Source organism: Rattus norvegicus, chromosome 3 (genome assembly GCF_036323735.1).
Source record: "Rattus norvegicus strain BN/NHsdMcwi chromosome 3, GRCr8, whole genome shotgun sequence".
Classification (NCBI taxonomy): Eukaryota; Metazoa; Chordata; class Mammalia; order Rodentia; family Muridae; genus Rattus; species Rattus norvegicus.
Window position 1 is genome coordinate 129,749,264 of NC_086021.1, and position 19,712 is coordinate 129,768,975.

Below are 19,712 nucleotides of genomic sequence, written 5' to 3' on the forward strand. Positions count from 1 at the left end.
CTCACTACCGAATAAAAGCGGCAAAGGCTGAATACCCCAATGGAGGTCTCTTCCCTCCTCCTGGGGCGGGGGAGGGTCCCCTTCCTCACGCTGGACTGTGTGAGGCTGCTGATAGCGGTCAGGAAGGACAGAGGAGTCCCAGGGAGCTGCAGTCAGCCTGACTTCCTCCAAGGCATTAGCTATTCTAGCTCTGCCCCAGACAAGGTCTTCTGGGCAACACGAGGAGACAGAAGTCTCCTAACTGCCCCAGGTCTGTTTCCTGATATGCAAAATGGTGAGTTCTCTTCCGGTCACTCAAAAGCAGAGCAACTCTCGGAGAATTTCTGAAAAGCTGCCCAATGCCAAATGATTCCATCTACTCCCTGGTTTCTCAGATCACACACCCTCACTTTGGAGAAACTCCCAACTGAATCAAGGCACACACCAGTGCCGCGGACCTGGGTTGAAGTAAGGGGCCTCAGGTCGTCCTAACAGAACCACCGTCCCGAGGGCGTCTGTCTGGCCCCCACAGAACTTGTCTGTGGAGGAGCGAGAAGACCCGGAACCCACGGGCGTCGGCTGAGGTGCGTGGGGCCCGGCCACCAGAGGGAGCTAAGGGAAAGGGACTCGGCGCGCCTAGTCAGTCAGGCTTGCGCGCGCTTTCCGCGTGGCAGCGCCGCCTTCGTCGTCAGCCAGGCGCGCTGCCTCTTTGTCTCTCGGCGCCTCCCGCGTCCCGGACAAACGGCTTCTGGCGGGAAGCTGTGCTCGCTCGGGAGCAATGGCAGGAGCGACGCAGCCCGGGCAGCCCCCGCCCTGCGTTTGCAGCGGGGGGAGACGTTTGGTCAAAGGAAAGCGAGTGGATGCTCGGAAAGTGCTTTTCGCAGGCGGCCGGCGTCGGCTCCAGCGCCGATTTATAGTCTGGCTCGCTCCCCGCCCCCTCCCGTCAGTCTCTGGGCGGCGCCGGCTGCCGCGGTTCTGCCTGGCCGAGCTTCTGGCTGGGAGCCCGGGCGGGCACTCTGGGGACAGGGGCTGGGGGACCGAAGAGGGAAGGGGCGGAGGGTGGGTCGTGCGGGAGGTCGCCACTTCCTCCCTAGTGTCTGACCGGGGCGGGAAGATCCTTTCCTCCTCAGGCTTTCCTCTGTTCCCAGCTCCACACAGCCCCTTTATTCCAAGGCCCATGATTCCCTCCCCTTTATAATAAATTAAGGAATCTTCAGCGCCTACTAGATCCTAGGACAAGGGGAAGCCAAGTTTCTGACATCATGTCCTTAGCAAGAACCGCAGCCCTCGTGCAGGTGACAAGGGCTGGGTCCAGGTCTATCATACTGCCCTGGTCTCACATCTACAGAGTCCGGATGGCCACAGGGTAGAGCAGGGACATGTGTTCCGCTCCCTTAATGGGCAGCTTTCGGCTGGCATAGTGGTGCACGATTTCAGGGACGCTGCTGAAGGGTGGGCTGTTCTGGCCCAGCACATACTTGTGTTCCTTGGTCCGAGACAGCTTCATGTGCATGAAGCCCTGACTGCTCCTAGGAAGAGAAAGGGATCCTGGTGACCAGGGGTTCCTCCTAGTGCCCTACCACCCTCCCAGCAAGTGTGGTTCCAAAGCCAGCTTCAAGTGGGAAGTGGCTAGGGAAGGGATGGTGAGGAGGAGAGGGTTGAGTAGGTAGCATGAGGCACTGGCTTTGTGGTGAGGACATTGGGTGTGCCAAGAATGTGTGTGTGGTGAGTATACAGGGTGTGTGCTGGTAGAGAGAGCAGTGACCTCCACCCTCCAATTCTGTGATCCTAGCCCATCAGCCTCTGGCTAAGGCCAGTTTAACCCTACCTGGTTTTTTGAGACAGATTCATGTAGGTCAGGCTAGCCTCTGTCTCTACCTCTTAATTACAGGTGTGTGCCAGTTTATGGGGTGCTGAACACAGAACCCAGGGCTTTGTACATTCTAGCAAGCACCTTACCAACTGAACTGCAGCCCTGCCTTATGCTCAGCGCCCCTTCTTGAGATTTATGGCCACACCAGTTTTTGGGTCTTACACCACGTCAAGCCCTCTCAGTCCGTCCAGCCAGCCCTTAGGCCTAGAGTGACAGCATCTGGAGACTCTGTTAGCTTTACCTACCCAGAGTGATAGAAAAAGGAACTACAGTGTGGAGGTGAGGCAAGGCGAGAGGGGATGGGAGTCCCCCATCCTGGAGTCTGATTGAAGCAGAGAAGAAAGCTGCTGCAGAGACTTAATCTTCCTTTCAGTACAGAGTTTGTGTGGAGCAGGTCTTAGGGCCTGGATGTGTATGGCCTTGGAGAGGGGCTTATTCTTTTTCCTATACTGTAGTTTGGCTGAAAAGTGGGGGGGGGGGCAGGGAGAGGGGCCTGTTTACAGCAAAGCGGTCCCACCTTCCTGTGTTCCTGTGCATTAAACTTTATCTCGGTGATAGTAATTCTATCGAGAGCATGAAACAGTAACTTCAGACCCAACCCATATCGGATGTGGCTATGGTGAAAACAAAAAGTGACAGAACATGAGGCTGCACCCTCTCCCCTCAGGAGCTGTGCTCACATCCGACTGTATCTTATTACCTTCTGACCACGTCTTTTTCTCATAGTCCTCATGCTTCACTATAAACTAAACTAATTTTAATAAAAACCTCCACGTTTGCCTCATAAATCCATCTGCTAGTCCTGAAACTCTTCTTCAGGCCACCAATCCTGGTTGAGATCCCTAAAACCTTGTGGGGGAAACTCATGTTGTTGAGGACGACAGTGAGACACTGGACATCTTTACCTGTACCCCAAAACTCTGACAAGAGAACGGACACTTTCCACTGCTTCTCCCAGCTCCCTAAAGCCAGAAAGTCAGCATTAGCTAGCCCTCCCCTCCAGACAGACACAATATGCAAAGCTCTGGCCTTTATAAAGTGTGGGGGTGGGGTACTCAGCAGGAGCAACTGTCCAGATTGCCACTGGCCGGTCTGGCAGCCCTGGGTCTGTACCATACCACAGGCATGGGGCTAAGGAATGTTCGGCACAGCACACAGCCTAATTTGCCTTTCCTAGCCTGAGCCCAGACGAGCAAGCAGAAGGCTGAGGGGCCTGGGTGGCAACAGGTCCTGTGAGGAGGCTGCTTCCATCCTGACGTCCTCATTGGCAAGGGGTTGGCAAATCAGCTGCCCCATCTACCTGGGCATAAAAAAGGTTTGACTAGACCTATTACACTGGGAAACAAGTGAGGAGTGGAGAGGAACGGGGGACTGCAGAGGAGAAAGGGGTGGAGGGAGGCTGGCTCTTCTGTGCTCTCCTCCAGGGTCTTAGGAATCTGCCTGGCTGCGTATCAGGATATAGAGGCATCTGGAGTTCTGAGATACTGCCTGGTGTACACAGTGAGCACACAGGCTCCGAGGAAAAGGAAACAAGGGTGTGGGTAACGGGGAGGTAGGGCAGTAAGCAATGGTCCCCATATGCTGTGGGAAGCAGTGTAGGCCCTATCTTCTCTCACCTCAGGATTTGAGAGTAACCCCCCTTCCCACAGCCCACTTGGGAGAAATGGCTCTCTCAAACTGCACAGCATGTTTTCTCAAGGAACAGACTCAGAAGGGTAACTGGCCTTCATCTGCATTACCAACCTCTGGAGGAGGGGTGGCTGTGCTTTTCAACCCCCAGGGACTAGTCCCTAGGGTACATTAAGACACAGCAAGGTCCTCGCCAGACCCTCAGGATGTTGGGTGGGACCAGCTGGGCCCAGGGCCGGCAAGGCTTTCTGAGGAAGCTGTTTAATTACCAGTGAAAGCCCTTCCATTAGGGAGAGAAGAGAAACCATAATTGTATTTCAGAGAAGCCATTTATATGCAAACGAGACCTTGGCAGACAGCCTGTTGGGTGGGATCGGCTGGAGTGTAGCAGACACCCAGGCTGGCCTTCTTCCCTAGACTAAGGCAATCCCTCACCCCTAGTTGCCCAGTTCCACTCTAAAGTCCCCAACCTTGGTGCTGTCTCCCTTTGGGCTGGACAGTACCAGATTTCCAGCAAATGGCAGTGGGTGAGGGTTGGAACCCTGTCACTGAGCAATGTAATTCCTGAAGTCAGACTGAGCTAGGTGCTGTGTTTGTGGATTTTGGAACACTTTCTGGCTATCTATGTTCTCTAGGCTGGCCTGGAAATCTTGGATGTAAGGAATCCTGCCTCAGCTTCCTAAGTAACTGAAACCACAGGTACTACCACCACATCTAGCTTAGAGACTTAATTATTAGCTGGTGACCTTGAGCAAGTAACAAAGCTCCTTGAATCTATTTCATTCGTATAAAACAGGAGATTTATCAGCACAGCAGTAGTTGTTTTGGAAAAGGTATATATGCTAGGAGGTCCGTGCCAAGATTTTCAATTATAATCTTAGTAACAATGGACTACCTCAAGTTGTGTAAATCATATTTTTGACAAGTGAGCTTTTCCAAAGTCCTCTTTTTTATTTTATAGCTTGCAGACTCCTAGAATATAAGAGCTAGAAGAAACCCATATCAGTTCATTCTGCAAGAAGAGAGCCTGAGGCCTGGAGAAGGAAATGATTTGTCTATGGTCACCGTCACACAGCTAGTTTTATCAAACCCCAGAACAGAACCAAGACCACTTAACTGTCTATGGTAGATTTTTTGATCTTTTAGTGAAATTGAACAATCATCTAAATGTGTGCAATTCTACCCCTTGGACTTGTTTGGGGTGCAGGGGGCAGGTACCCTAGTACCTATCTAGTACCAGGGAATGTGGTGTGAGGTATACAAGATACTCCCATATTGAGGGGGAAGGTCGATGCACACTTCACTCCAGCTGGCCACCTTAGGGATGGCTATACTGGGTAGACTTCCTGGTTGCCAAGAGGAGCACAGGCCATCCTACTGTAGAGAGCCTGGAGTCTGAGCTGTTAGAGCTGCTCCAAAGAACAGGCTGATGGGAACCAAGAGCCCTATCTTGGCTACTTCTTCCTCTCTCCTCACATATGCACTGGACTCAGTGGAATGCTCTGGCCTCCTCCTCTGACCTAGATCTCCCACCCCCACCTCACCCTGTTGACCCTGCAGGTAGAACTACTCCCATATCTCCTGGCAGGTGCTTCTACCAGTTAGCATTTAACCGTGATGACAATAACAATTTATCTTAGAAACATGCTAGGTGCTAAGGCACTCAATCAAGTGCCTTAACATTAAATTTCATTTAATCTCTCCCAATAAAACGGATCTTATCAATCTTATTAAGAAATGGAGACCTAGAGAGGTTGAATGTCCAAGTGACAGAAACCTTCTGAACTGGATGCTACCCTTCAAACGCTTCCTCCTGAGAAGTCTCAGACATTTCAGGTTCCCAGAGCCAGCAGTTGCTCAAAGGGCATCTGGTTCTTCCCCGTCTGGCTGGACCAGAAGAGAGTGCTGAAATCCTCTTCTGCCCTACAGGTGAGTGGGCACCTCTACCCATGGCCTTCCCTACTCACTTGAGGGAGAGGGAGAAGTCATTCTTGCTGCTCTCACTGTTGCGCACCAGGTAGCTGGCCTCTTTGCACAGCCTGAGCAGGTTCTCTGCATCTGTTCGGCTGATGGCCCCGTGGTACCAGCTGAGGACGAGAGAGGAGAAGGGGGCATCTCTGCTGGGTCCCTCGCCGTCCAGGCCCACCCATTCTGGGTGTCCCCTGCAGGGAAGCCATTGCAGGAGGGGAGGAAGAGGGAGGGAGTCCCCAGCTGGACACAGACACTCACACCTGGTTTTCCAGAGGCAGTGCTGGATCTGTCCACTCCCCCAGGGGGCTGCTGGGCTCCGCGCCTAGGGGCTTGGCTGTCTTGGGGTTCCCAGCAGATAGCCTGGGAGGTAGCCGCCCCTTCTCCTCCCGGCCAGGTGACAGGCAATTCTTCTCCGATCCTTCAAACTGGGCTGTAAGGAACACACTGGTCATGGACTCTGAGGTGTCTAGAGGCAGAGCCCTCTCAAGCAGCCAATATCCTACCCTACTTCTTCCAAGTCCCCACAAAGGCCAAAGGCATGTTCTGGGAGGGCATGCTCACAGGCCTGCCTGCCTGACTCCAAGGAGAGAATCCTAGACCACTCTCAGGGAAGGGTACAGCTCCTGAGCCACACCAAGCCTCCTGGGGCCTCTCAGTCCACACAAGCAGGCAAAAGGGGACAGAAAACAGGAGAAACCACTTAAGCTGTCTCCCTCAGCGGACTGCCTTCCTCTTTTAGACCCTCCTTAGGGTGGCTTCAGTGTTGATAATATTGTTTCTTTCTCCTCAGAGTTCATTACCGATCTCCAAATCACCCTGCCAGGCTGGTCTGTAGAAATGACTTATTGATCTAAGAACAATTATCTGACTCCCCTTGGTGCTGTCCTGACAGGCTAATCCTGTCCAAAGCCGCCAGGCTGCCTGGCCCTCTCCACCCAAGGTTGCCGCTGCCCATTGTCCTCCCTCCCCTTCTACAGAGGTCCAGGGAGGCAGCACTGCATCTCCAAAGCAGGGCAGCCAGGTAGCTGAGCCAGCACAGGGGAACACTCCCCGCATCCTCCAAGTGGGTCACACGCACAGGTGACACTCTCCTCTATCCTGCATTTACAAAGTACCTACAAACCCTCATGCTTGATGTACAACAGGATGCTCATGGCTGCACACACACACACACGCATACACACACACACACACACACACACACACACACACACACCCGCACACCCTTGGGTGTTCATGCTGGATGTAGAGGAAGAAGTTGATGCCTTTGCTTTTCCCCCTCAATAGAGGCTCTCTCTCCTTGTAGCTCTCTCTCCTTGTAGCTCTCTCTCCTTTGCCAGCACTTCCCCATACCTCATGAACACCTGCTTTAGCAGGCAAAGCTCCACACAAAAAGAACTTCAGTTTTAAAACAGTGGATTTTTCTTATTTTTAGACACAGTTCCACTTTATAGCCTAGGTTGTTTTATGGAACTATGTAGCTCATGACAGTCCTCCTGCCTCAGCTTCCCAAGTGCTGGAGCCGAATTTGTGTGAAGTGGTGAAGAAATTAGGAAAGGGCCTTTGTTAAGAGACCACGCGTATGGCTCTGGGTGGGGATGGGGAACGTGCTTTGTCTTTTCCTTCTTCCTCCAGGACAGGGGATTCTTCCAACCCGAGCCCACAGAGGCTGACAGGTAAAAGACCTATCACCCTGGCCACAGTCCCCAAAGGACCCACCGCTGCTGTCCTCCAGGCTGGGCTCAGGGAGGGGTGAAGCTGGACCGGAGATGTCCCTGTCCCCGTCAGGCAGGGAGGGGCTGCTGTCCAGCTGTCCCACAGGTGGAGGCCAAGGTAGGTCTTTGATGACCTTTATGTCAACTGGAGCCAGCAGCAGAAGGGAGAAGAGAAAAAGACAGTGACAGAGACAGAGAAAGGCAGAGGTTGAGACATCAAAAACACAGAGGTAAGATACACAGTAGCCTAGAAAGGAGGAGGGGCAGAGGCAGAGGCCAGGGCAGCACTAGAGGAGGGAACAGGACTCAGGGCTGAGCAGGGCAGGTGCTAACCACACCAGCCTGGCCCAGTGAGGAAAAGGTAGGAGTGTTGAGTGGTAAACAGGATCTTGCTTGGTCAGCCCCGTGGGTTCCCTAATCTTCTACCCCCTCACTAGTTTCCAGGAACCAAGAGGACCTGGAAGGCAACATGGGAAAGGGACTGCCTACACCTCTGGAACCACACCCCTGACACTTCATTGTCCCCTTTCCTCTTTTGCCCCCAGCCTGTGAACTAGCAGACCTCAAGACTGGGACAAACCTCGGGTTATCTGGAATACTCAAGACTTGGGGCAAAGGGATTCTTTTTTTTTTATTTTAAATCGAATCCTGCTCCTCCTAGTCCCGAGTGATGCCACCAGTGGCTGGCTGTAGGGCCACTAACGAGGTTTCCTAATGATGAACATAGATTTCCCATTAAGCAATCCAAACAGTATTGATTCTCCAAGGAGACCTCTGGAGATAAATGGCCCATCCTTGATGGGTGTGTGCTTTACAGGAAGCAAAGCAGATACTTGTGGTTTCCCAGTCTGGCTGCCAGGGTTGGGAGGGCAGAGCTGAGGGCTGGATACAGATTGAGCTGTCTGTGTGTGAGAGGTAGGTGTGTGTGTGTGTGTGTGTGTGTGTGTGTGTGTGTGTGTGTGTAGGGAATGGACGCAGGGGTGAAATCTAATGGCATCTCAGTCCTTAAGATCCAGGATTGAAGGTACTCTCCCAATTTAAGGCCTTTGCTCCACCCACCTCAGACTGTCAATGTGTACTGTTTCCATGGTGGACTTGGGCCTGGGACACAGTGGTGTGGTTGGGACAGGAGAAACCTGATCTTCACTTAGCAATCTCCCAGCCTCCATATGCAGCTCAGCATACCCTTGGAGCCAGTCAGGCTTGCCACTAGGGTCTCAGTCTCAGGATCCAGGTCACACATATATCGATTTGTATCATTTGAGGTATAAAATATCCTCTTTGTCAAATATATTTAACATATGCCACATGTTTCATAATCTGTACTGGAATGTGTTTATTTTTACCCAGACTCCCAAAGGTGGTTACAGCTGGAGCTTGGCCTGGAAGAGGTGAGATATAGAGACGTATGCTCACCCTTGCTCGCCTGTGCACACAGCACTGCCCTAGAGTTCCACCCCTAGACCTTGCTTGGTTCCTAGGGTCTGCTCCTTCCACTCTCCCGAGTCTGTAAAGTGCTCAGAGGCCCCAGCAGAGCTGCTCCTGCCACAAGACTCACCCGCAAAGGCTTTGGAAATCCGTTCCTTCTTCCACTCCCAGGGCTGGTCATACTCTTCTGGAGGCCTCTCGTCATCCTCCGGCAGGCGGGACTCCCTGGGCCAGGGAGCCCCCTCACCTTCCAGGCTGGCCCCCTCATCTTCTGGCTCATAGGGTGTGTCATAGAGAGGTAGGGGTTGAACTGCCGTCTCCTTAGATCCCCGGATCTCTGCCCAGTGCAAAGAGGAGAGAGGTGTAAGGAGTAAGCTTAACCCAGAGCCTATGCCTTGGCTTGAGGAGAACTCAGCAGCCACAAATCCTGGATCCCACCGGAGGAAGTGGCAGACACACGGCAAAGTAAAAGGAGAAAGACTCCAGGATAACCAGCAAGGTCTGGGAAAGCTGAAGTGGGCATGTTAGGGAAACTGAGACACAGTGCTCCTCTCTGCCCACCTGTCCCTTAGTGCCCAGCTCTGTTTCCTTATGTTCTAGTTAAAGTAACTTCACAATCAGGAAATCCTCTGTCACTCAGATGCCACTGACCCCTCTTATTAACAGTTTCCCCCTGACAAGTCAACTTTGCCCACTGTCTTCTCTCCTTCCCATTGATCATGTTCTCCTGGATCCTCTCTTGGTCTCTGTTCACAGGCCCAGCGATGCTTAGTTCTTCCCACCCTGACTCCTAAGCTGTTTGCTCAGACCTCACAGCGTCAGTCCTTCTGGTGTTCTGGTCCTCCTTCCACAGCTGCTACCAATGCTCCATTTTGTCCTCAGCTCCCTTCAGACTTTTAGGATCGCTGATGTAAATCTGATAAAAGATCCAGTTCTAACTTGCCACAAAATATGTATTTTAGGACTGGGACTGTGTCTCTGTGGTAGAACACCTGCTTAGCACGCAGGAGGCCTGGGTTTGATCACCAGGGCCATCCGCACCTTCAGCCCTTCTCCCCGCAAAAATGTACGGTTAAAGCACTTACATTTTCACATATAATTCCAGGATACTCACGGCCCACACCATATCTCTCAGACCTAACCCGGTACCCCTTCTCACTGTCCACTTCTGCCCACCAGTGCTTCCGTTGGACCTGAGTGTACTGCACTCTTTAACTCCATCTCAGGACTTTCAACCTCATCTCTCCATAGCTGGGCTTTTACCAGGACGCACCTCACAGGCTCTTTGAAATAACCCTCCTGTGAGGACGCTCTTCCCCTCACTCATCTCTAAGGAGGAGGGTAGGGCAGCTGATCTGATTGGCTAGTGAGTGCTCACTCCCTTCCTCAGCTCAGCCTTCCCTGGATTCTTCTCTTCCATGTGTGCTCCTGTACAGAGGCCGCCTGTGCTGCCAAGTCTGAGCAGGCATGTTTAACTTCCTGAAGAGTATTTAAAAAACCATTGTGTTAACATCGCTAAGTTATTTCCTTTGGTCAACTTTATCAGCAATAAAGTTGACATTTAAATCTCCATTAGCCCTTTCCTTAATTTGACTTCTTAATTCTTTCTAAGCTGAGAAGAGGAAGAAACAATTTGTAATTACAGGCTCCTTAGCTTCCCAATAGTTGGGCTAGACATGGTGACGACCTATGTCTGTAATCCCGGCCTTGGAAGGTAAGGACAGGAGGAATGCTGTAATCTCAGGCTAGCCTGGATGATATAGCAAGTTCCAGGCTAGCTTGACTACATATTGAGAGCACATCTTATAAAAGCAAACAAAAATGCAATAATACCAAGTAGCAGTGAGATAGCTTGTTAACTTAGCAGTATGGCAGCTAGCTCTTCTAGTCGGTTCTGTGTACCACGGCCTCAGAACCCCCCTTAAATGCCACATTAATCTCGTTTCTTTCTTCTGGCACAAGTCCACATTCTTTACTTAAACCTCTGCATCCTTCTTGGTCTCTGCCATCTCAGACAGAGCCTGAAGCACCATTTCTCTTGGACTTCCCGTCCTCTCCGATCCCCTCCTGATCTCTCTGTTCACCCTCACTCTGACTCTTTCCCTGGGTCATCTCTTGGGGAGGTCTGACTCAGTCCTTTCTACTCTAACTCTGAAACGCTTCCTCGGCCCACTCCATGGCACCCAATGCATCTACTCACCTGCTGTCAGCGTTTCTCTTTGATAACGTTAACTCAAACTCAGTACATTTCCAAAGGCTACTGACCGACTTTCTTTTGGGAATGTTTGACTCAACTCATACCACCATCCTGGAGCTAGGAAGCCTATGTCTCCAGTGTTTCTACTGGACCTTTGGTTACACAGCCTCCTTTATGGCTTCAGGTGTCACAGCTTACACCTTTTCTTCCAAATTCTTGAAGGCCTTGACAACATTCCTGAGAGCCTGGCACAGGATTTCTCCCTGTTTGCCAGGGATCATGGGACCAGTCCTTAGATTTGTTGTGCAGAGCCAAGGTCTCAGAGCAATCGCCCTCATCCTCAGTACTTACCAGCCATCATCTTTTGGGCCTCGTAGGGCTCCATGTAGCCATCATTTTCAGGGACCTTCTCTGCAGCTCCTGAAGTTCCTCCTGAGCCTTCACCAGTCTCCTGAACATCGAATGGGTCCGCATAGTCCTCTAGGATTGCCAGCTAGGAGAAGGCAAAGACAACAAGGCTCAGGCAAGGACAGGCAGCTCTGCTCCCCCTGGCAGAGATGGGACTTCTTTCTTTCCTACTAATGTCCTGCCTTGTGGCCATGTCCTAGGCTAAATAGCCAGGATGAAGCTACTGGGTCTTAAGAGTTAATCTTAGGGTCCGAGCTGGACAACAGCAGAGAACAAAGAGTTGTGCTGAAGAGCAGAACGGTAAGGTGACATCTCAGAGATTAGCACAGTGTAGCCTGTCACACTTCCACAGATGTTCAACAAAGAGCGAGCCAGTGACCTTGAAGAAACTAAAGCAGATGGTGTAGCGCAGGCTTTTAACCCCAGCACTCAGAAGGCAGAGGCAGGTGGAGCTCTGGGAGTTCCAGGGTATTCCAGGCCAACCAGCGTTACAAGGTAAGACCCTGTCTCTATTAATAGAGGAAGGAGGAGAAGGAAGAGGGGGCGGGAGGAGGAGGAGGGAAAAGGAAGTAGGGACATCACTCTGTCACCATTCTGTCATTTGATCCTTGTCAGGTCCTTGTTCTGTGGGTACCATAAACTCTTTTGAAGAAACTGGACAACAGGCATTTAGGAGATACACCCTAAACCATCTGCCTTAGATGGAAAGTTCACTGGAACTCACTCGATTGGTGTACAGGGCTATTGACCTGTAGCTGGTGGGGCTTCTCAGCCTCCTGGGAGGAAAATGCCTTGGGGCACCCTGGGACACCCCTGAGACCGGATGAGGTCCAGAGCCAGGATCTAGAAAACCAGTCTCAGCTTTCCATTTCCCCGCCACCCGTCCCTGTCTCATACATTGGCAAAGCAGTGACAACAGAGGACGCCAAGGCGTGCAGGGCAGGGCAGGGCTGAGGACAATGGAGTCTTTCTCCAAACTGGGCAGGAAAAGGTAGGACTCACCAAGCCAGGCCCTGGAGCACTGCACCACTCACAGGGTCACAGCTGGCATCAGAGGTGGTTCTGGGGCTCGCAGCGCAGGGAATGGCCGCTCCTGAATTCCACCCAACTGAAGCCTAGGCTGAGCCAGGTGACCACCCTGCCCTCCGTGAGAGGACCTGGGAAGGGGACCCCTGGGAGGACAAGATGGAGCAAGAACCAACTCCACCTCACACATCCCTCTGGCTGTCCCTTTGGCCCCATGTGACCCATCTACAGGTTTCCGAGATTGTCCCTGTGACTGCCTCTACCTTATCCTCAGGTGTTTACGCTTCTACCTTGTTTCAGTCTGGCCCTCAGCTCTTTACTTCCCTTCCTACCTACCTGCTTGAGGTAGCTCACACCAACCAATCAGTAGTCCAGGTTATCGGCTACCCTACACATCTCATGTGTGTCTCTCTGGCTCCAATAGGCAACTGGCAGAAGGCTGTAAACGTCCTTCTCTTTTATTCTACCAGCACTATACTCGAGCCCTTCACCCCTAGTCCTCTGCTCTCCAGGGAACAGATGAGTCCGTCCGGGTCCATCACACACAGTCCCCCCACCCCCAGCTTTTTCCCCCTCCCAGGCCACTGGCATCTACAGCATCACCCACTGCCCACTGCTGGCAACTCTGCCAGTCAGCACACAGCGTCAAGTCATGTGTGGCAGCCACTCTACAGTGTCTGAGCCACCTGACACATTATCCTTACACCTCACAATAACTTCTCACTCCAGTGTTTTGAGAAAGAGTTCACCATGAGAACTCTACTTTCCTCTCTGGACCACGCTCTGAACGCGCCATGATTGTTTTAATCAATGGTTTCCTCTCTGCCTGCACCACCTTCCTGTCCTGGCAAATCCTTACTCAAGAAGCCCCGTCCATGCTCCTCCGGGCCCAGCCCATTAGGTACCTGTCTGATTGCACTAAGAAGCAAATGCTTGTTCTACTGTTGTGTCTTTAGGCAGACTGGGCACTTCCTGGGGGCAGGACCCACATTTACAGCTAAATACCCAGGAGCTGACAGCTCTCAGTAATTGTGTGAAACCCATCACAGAAAAGGAGAGGAATGAATGAAAGCACAGCCCTTTCCCCGCCCCCCATTGACTGAGTCGATACAGAAAAATATAAGCCTAGGTAGATAGGTTATTAAAGGATGACCAAGCCTTTCCAAATGAGACTGAATTCTAGGAAGTTTCTCAGTGAGGTGCTGCCCTCAACACTCCTCCTAGCCTCCTAGGGCCCCACTCCAGAGCCCTTCCAGGCCTCCCCTCAGCAAGCCTGGTCAGAGTTGCACACAGTTGCTTCTTCCTGGAATCCCTGCCCCTCCCAGGCTGGCGTGGGCCTCCCCACGCCAGCTGACAGTGCCTGTAGGCGACCTGGTGTCGGTTCTGCAGACAGCTCAATGGCTCTTCTGTTGCACTCCTGGTTCCACACCCTGCTCCAGGAAGCCCCAGACCCCCACCCTGGACTGGGGCATGCAGAGAGCTACCCGAAAGGCCCAGGACAGGAGCGGCAGCAGAGTCACCAGCTGGGAAGGCTGGCAGGACTGGTATCCACTCTGGGCACAGAAAATCCAAGCCAGACCCCAAGCCTGCTTGCCCAGGGTTTCTGTGTGAGAGGGGGAGAAATTGCTCAGGGGAACACAGTCCATGAGACTATGTTTGGACTACTCAATCTGTAGTCTGTGTCCCCTTGACCCCCTCTATGTGCCCACTGCTCTATCCAACACTCATCACAGGCCCAGCACACAGTAGATGCTGGATGCATGTTTACTGGATACATAAAGGAGCTCCTACTCAGACTTCTATTGAAGTGACATTAGTGCCACCTGCCCCAGGTGCTCTGACCTTTGAATGACCTGAATGACCAGTGGCAGTGGGAGGCTCAGGCTCACTGGAGAATCCATTTTGGAAAAGGGAAGAAGGGGAGAACTGTCAGCTAGGACGTGGGAAGGCACCTAACACCATGGCAAGCAATACTCAAGCACATCCCCTTTTCCAGCCAGGGCGCTGCTGAAAAACTTCCCAACCAGGAAGTAAGGTAGTGGCTACTCAAAGGGCCCTGTGCCACCCCTGCTCTCTCCTACCGTCCTATAAGCTGTCTCTAGGACCCTGCCATGCATCTGCTCACTTGGACAGTGGCTCTCCCAGAGCAGCTGCCAGCTTTTGAACCTCCTTCCTGACCATGCCTCTCCCCGGGCAGCTAACAGGACTACCATCTGTTTCCACCTTCCACTTTTCAGTTGGCCCGAATGACATGTTTCTGACCTACCCATGGGTTCCCCAGGGTGGTGTTGGTGTTGGTGACTACAGAACAGGTACTCTGTGGACTTCAGAGTTCCCAAACTCTCTTACTGCAGTTCCTCCACAGCTTCCGGTGCACAACTGCCCGCATGCCTGAGCCTTTTCTTCCCTCCCTGCTGCAGCAGAGCGGCTAAGGAATAAATAGTAAGAAGGAGCTGTAATATTCTTAGCCGGAAGGCTGACAGGAATGAGTGGTCAATAAATGTCAGCTCTTAGGACTGGAGAGATGGCTCAGCAGTTAAGAACACTGGCTGCTCTTCCAAGAGGACATGGGTACAACTCCTAGCACCCACATGGTGGCTCACGACCATCAAAAGTTCAGTTGGGGCAATCAAGCAAGGCCCTCTTCTGGTGTCCACAGGCACTGCAATGCACAAGACTGAGACCCAAGCCTCCTAACACTCAGCGCCTTTTTACAAATGTTTCCAAATTTTTCTTTCCTCAAGTTTTAGACTTATATTTTAGTTTAGGGGTTGAGGACATAGTTCAATGACAAGAGAATCTGCCTAGACTTGCAAGACCTACATCAGGTTCAATCTTTAGCACGAGAAAAGAAAATCACCTGAGTGTGGACAACCTAATTCTGTTAATTTAGTTCCCCCACCCACAGTATTTAACCTTTTGTCACTGAAAACCAATAACCTAATCAGTGTGGCTAGGAGCACAGTGCTTACTTTCTGAGGCCAAGCATCTGTCCCTGCTACTCCTACTTACTGTGATACCCTTTCCTATCGTACATGCTCGGGAAGCCAACATGACACAAATGGGTTATTTCCTGATTTCTGATTATAAGGGTAATGCCGTACTTACAAAACACCTAAACATCACAGACATGTGGCTGATGTTACCAACCCTGGTGAGGTCCTTGGATGTGTTATGACTGTTTACTTCAAGACAGTTCCACAAGTGGCAGGCTTCAGTGCTCAGGAAATGGTGAACTAGGCAAAGAACACACCCTACATCGTCTCTTCTCCTCTCCCGAGTCTCTCATTGCTAGTTAGCAAATGACTGCTGCCTCTCTGCGGGAGCCCTGGTGGCCGGTGCTGAAGGCCCTGGAGTGGAGCTCAGTCCAGAATCGTACTGCTGGGCGGTCAGCTTCAGGTCTACCACTTGCTGGCCGAGAAGCCCTGTAAGTGGGACTCACAGCCCTGTGCTTCTTCAGCTCTCCACGTCCAACCCAGGGTAGACTCTTTCTTATAGGGTTGCTGTAAACACTGACTGGCCCAGTACATAAGAGCTGTGGGAAAGGGTGCCAGGCACAAGACACATGCTCAGTAAATGCCTGCTACAATACTATTAAAGACAAAGAGACCAGATTTTGGGGTCCCCCAAGAGCTCATACTGACAGACACAAAATACTCTCTAAGAAGAGCGAAGCACCCTAAGGTGTTCAGGAGTTACCCACAAGTTCACGGTGTGCAGGAGTGGGGGCCGCATCTTTGCTCTTCCATAATGTCACGCTGGTTCTGGGATTAGAAGTATGGGAGGTACCCCGCTGGGTGCTCAGCCCAGGCATCTTTCTTCTCCTATCCACGAGCTCTCCAAAGGCAGAGTGCAAGGGTCAAGGTGTTACCAAGTCACTCACTGCCCAAGCCAGTGCAGATGTCTCCTACATGTCTGGTTCCCGACTGTGGTACTGCAGTGTGAGAAGGCAGACCCAACAGAGGACACAGGCCAGCCAATAACCCATCAGCAGTCATCCTGGAGTGCCAGTGACAACACAGATACCCGGCCCAGGGCTGAGCCACTCCAGTCCTTCCCCTGGACTCCTCTCTTTACCACATTTCCCCCCGTGTCTCCAACACAGAATAAGCACAAGATAAGCCAAACTTCCGTCCTCTGCGAAGACAGCAGAAGGCAAACTCAAAAAAGAAAGAAAAAAAAACCCACCAAAACCAAAGTCAACACACAAGAAATCCAAAGCCAACCAACCAATCAACCCCCAAAGAACAGGTATCCTTCTCTACACCCAGACCAGCATCACCTAAGGACACCACACTGAATGGACACTAAGAGTGGTCCTAGCTTCGGCAGCCTCTACACAATCATCAGCACAGGAGCATCATGATGGGACACAGACACCTCAGACTCTTACCTCACTTTCCTCCTGCTGTTTGCTCACTACTTTCTAAAAGGAGCCTGGATGCTCTAAGCCTACGCAGTACATCTGTGACACACACCTGTTGTAAAAAGTGCTCAAAACTGGCGCTCAAAAGCTGGCTCAGTGGGTAAAGGTTCTTGTCTTCGAGCCTGTATCAGTTTATCTCTAGGACTCATTACTAGCAAGTCATTCCTCTGACTTTCCAGCATGCTTCTGTTTACAAGGACACACACATTTAAATCTTTTTTTTTTTTTTTTTTTTCGGAGCTGGGGACGGAACCCAGGGCCTTGCGCTTCCTAGGTAAGCGCTCTACCACTGAGCTAAATCCCCAACCCCACACATTTAAATCTGAAAACAGGTTTTCAGCAGAGGGCTAGAGGGGTGGTACAGCGGGTAAGAGCACATGCTCCTCTTGACAAGAATCTGAGTTGGGTTCCCAGCATCCACCTCGGGTAGCGCACAACTTCCTTTAACTACAGCTCCAGGGGAGGTCTAACACCCTCTTCTGGTCTCAAAGGGTACTGCATTCATATACACAAAGCCACATACAGATGCACACAAACGTATATAATGTTTAAAATTGCTAACGAAATCTTTTTAAAGTTAAAAAAAATTTCAATACTATTTTGGGGGGGCTATTATTTTTTAAAATTCCAATACTATTTTTGGAGAGGGGGGGCTATAAACTCCTGTAAAAATTTAAGAGCTATGAGCCTTTTCCCATATAAATGAGAAATACTTGCACACAACTTCTGGGTGCTCAAGAGCCCTAGGGTTGGCCCCAGGAGCTAGGAGTAAGAAAGAGGCCTGGTATCAATGTGGGGTGCCTGTTTTGTTACCCATGCCAGGTCTTGCCTTCATATTGGCACGAGGACACACTGCAGATATGATAGGCAACTCCGACTTCATTTAATCCCAACCCCACTCCTTTTCCATAATTAGATCATGTTTCTTTTCCTGTTGAAGCTTGGAGAACAGTGATTGCATGAAGAGGAGGCCCAACCCCGGACCTTCTGCCGGAGCAGAGCCTGGAAGTGGGACCAGGGCCCAGCACCAGAGGGGGTTCTTTGGGGGCCATCTGGTCAGGCCCTAGCTGCCGTTGCAGGGTGTCGCTCTTGCTGTTCCCACACCTGCCCCGCCAGGCCTGGCCAGATGGTCAGCTCTGTGACTTTGCCAGTTATACCAGTGGGCTTCAGAGTGGGCTGGCAGCCAGAGAACCCAGCATAGAAAGAAGGCTAACGAAGCCCCAGGACCTTAGGGCCTTGTCCAGATTGCCACTCCCTCTTGCCTCCTCACCCTATGGCTCCTTGGCATCTCCAGTTTAGTGGGGAAACACTTCTACCCATTCCATCGAACCTCAGGACCCAGCCCTGGAACCTCTGTCTGCCAGCCAAGGAGCTCTACAGAGCTGAGAAGACAGGGGAAGCTGCCACACAGCATAGAAACCGCAGCTCAGAGGGAGTGGTGGTCCAGAGGCAGCACTGCACACCAGCCCTGCCGGTGTCTGGCCACCTGGGTTTAGGGCAAGAGCTCAGGTACCTTGTCTGGCTTAGCTTTTCCTAGGAGAATACTCTGGTATCCCTCAAATTCTGTTCCTAGATGGGAGGGAGTTAATTGATTTCTGAATTATGAGGAGCCATAGGTCAGCCCATGGGACAGCTCAGATGGTACACCCTGGATCCTTTTATCACACACATACACCAAAGAAAGCACAGATTGTGTGGCTCCCGGGAGAGCCTGTTGGATTTCATTCCTGTCTCTGTGGCTGACTGGCAAGAGACTCAGACACCTCTTGTGCATCCCCTCCCCCAGATCTGAAAAAGACCACAGGTCAGAGCTGACCCAACTGAAGCATGGACGGGCCTGAGGGTCTGTGCATAGGGCGACAGCTCCTTCCTTGGAGGTTTCTGGGAAACCATGGAAGGAAAACCATGTCTTGGAAATCTAAGCCCCTTAGCCACCCTGTTAATGGACACGCACATTTCAGGACACTGGGTCAGACACTCTGGAGACAGAAATGACAAAAAAAAAAAAATAAACTGGACATTTTCCTGGAGGAACCCACAGTGTGGTGGGCAGCCTGTTAGGTCATTCTAAGCCACTACAGAAAGGAGAATAGCCAAGGACAGCTTAGACCATGGGCCAAAAGCCAGTGGCCAGGGAGGAGGAGACTGGTCCATAGGGAGGACAAGGCCTAGCAACTCCCCTCTGCTTCACCGATGTACCACCGTCGTCGTCGAGTCATACAGCAGCAATTAGGAAGAAGGCTGCACACTGCCTGGGAGAAGTGGCCTTGGACCTTCCTCTTCAGCTGAAGGATGAGCCAGGACGGTCAGCCATGCTCTATGGCAAGAGCTGTGTGTGTGTGTGTGTGTGGGGGGGTGATTCACACATCTGAGGCCCTTTTAGACCCCAACACACCTCTTATCCAGAAAGCTTAGCAGGACAGTGATCTTTTGGCTAAAAAGCCCAATTCTGAAACCTGAGGATTCAGACATTAACTGCTCTCTAATCAGATAAAAATCTCGACTGAGGAGAGATGAGCTCTCAGTCTGTGGAGGCTCAGAGTCACCTTCCCCCGATTTAGGGGTGGGGGATGGCTTTCAGCTGTCTATCATCCAGGACAGGTAAAATTGGAATTAAGAAGGAAGGTCGACGTCCCGAGAAACAAACTATTGGGAGTCTTCCTCCAGTGCCCACAGACCATGAAAAAGCTCCAGTCTCTCCCTGAATGGACGGCTAAGGAGGGAAACCAAGAGGAGATGATGCATGAACCCAGTCACTCAGCCTTAACTGGGCAACAGGTCCTGACCACCAAGTGTCCTCATACTTGGGGGAACACTAGAAGGAGTGCTCCTATACCTCAGGGGTGAATTTCTTCAGTAAGAGCAGGACAATGCCATGGCATTCTGAGTACAACAGTTCACCCCCTCTAATCCCGCCAGAAAAGGCAAAGGCCAGCGCTCGCTCACTGTGTTCACATAAGAAATCTTAGTTTTCAGCTCCTTTCTGGGGCTTCAGACCGGCAAAGATGCCTGGATTCCAGGACAGGGTGGGAGGGAGGAGAAGGGGAAGAAGAGGGGGGG

General features: G+C 51.6%; 1 protein-coding gene across 4 annotated transcripts in view; it reads right to left on the reverse strand.

Moving 5' to 3' along the window:
• Positions 1-639: 639 nt before the first annotated feature.
• Shf (Src homology 2 domain containing F) overlaps positions 640-19,712 on the reverse strand; it is a 20,010-nt gene continuing 937 nt past the window's right edge. Inside the window, exons 2-7 of one of the 4 annotated variants that reach the window (XM_008762216.3) lie at positions 11,144-11,285; positions 8,726-8,932; positions 7,172-7,312; positions 5,711-5,882; positions 5,449-5,568; positions 852-1,508 (exon numbers count right to left, since the gene is read on the reverse strand). In XM_008762216.3, coding sequence (XP_008760438.3) covers positions 1,322-1,508; positions 5,449-5,568; positions 5,711-5,882; positions 7,172-7,312; positions 8,726-8,932; positions 11,144-11,285 — 969 coding nt within the window. In that variant the 3' untranslated portion in view covers positions 852-1,321. Of the gene's footprint in view, positions 1,509-5,448; positions 5,569-5,710; positions 5,883-7,171; positions 7,313-8,725; positions 8,933-11,143; positions 11,286-19,712 lie in introns of all 4 variants that reach the window. The other 3 variants (XM_039106534.2, XM_039106535.2, XM_039106536.2) reach the window with 3 other exon arrangements.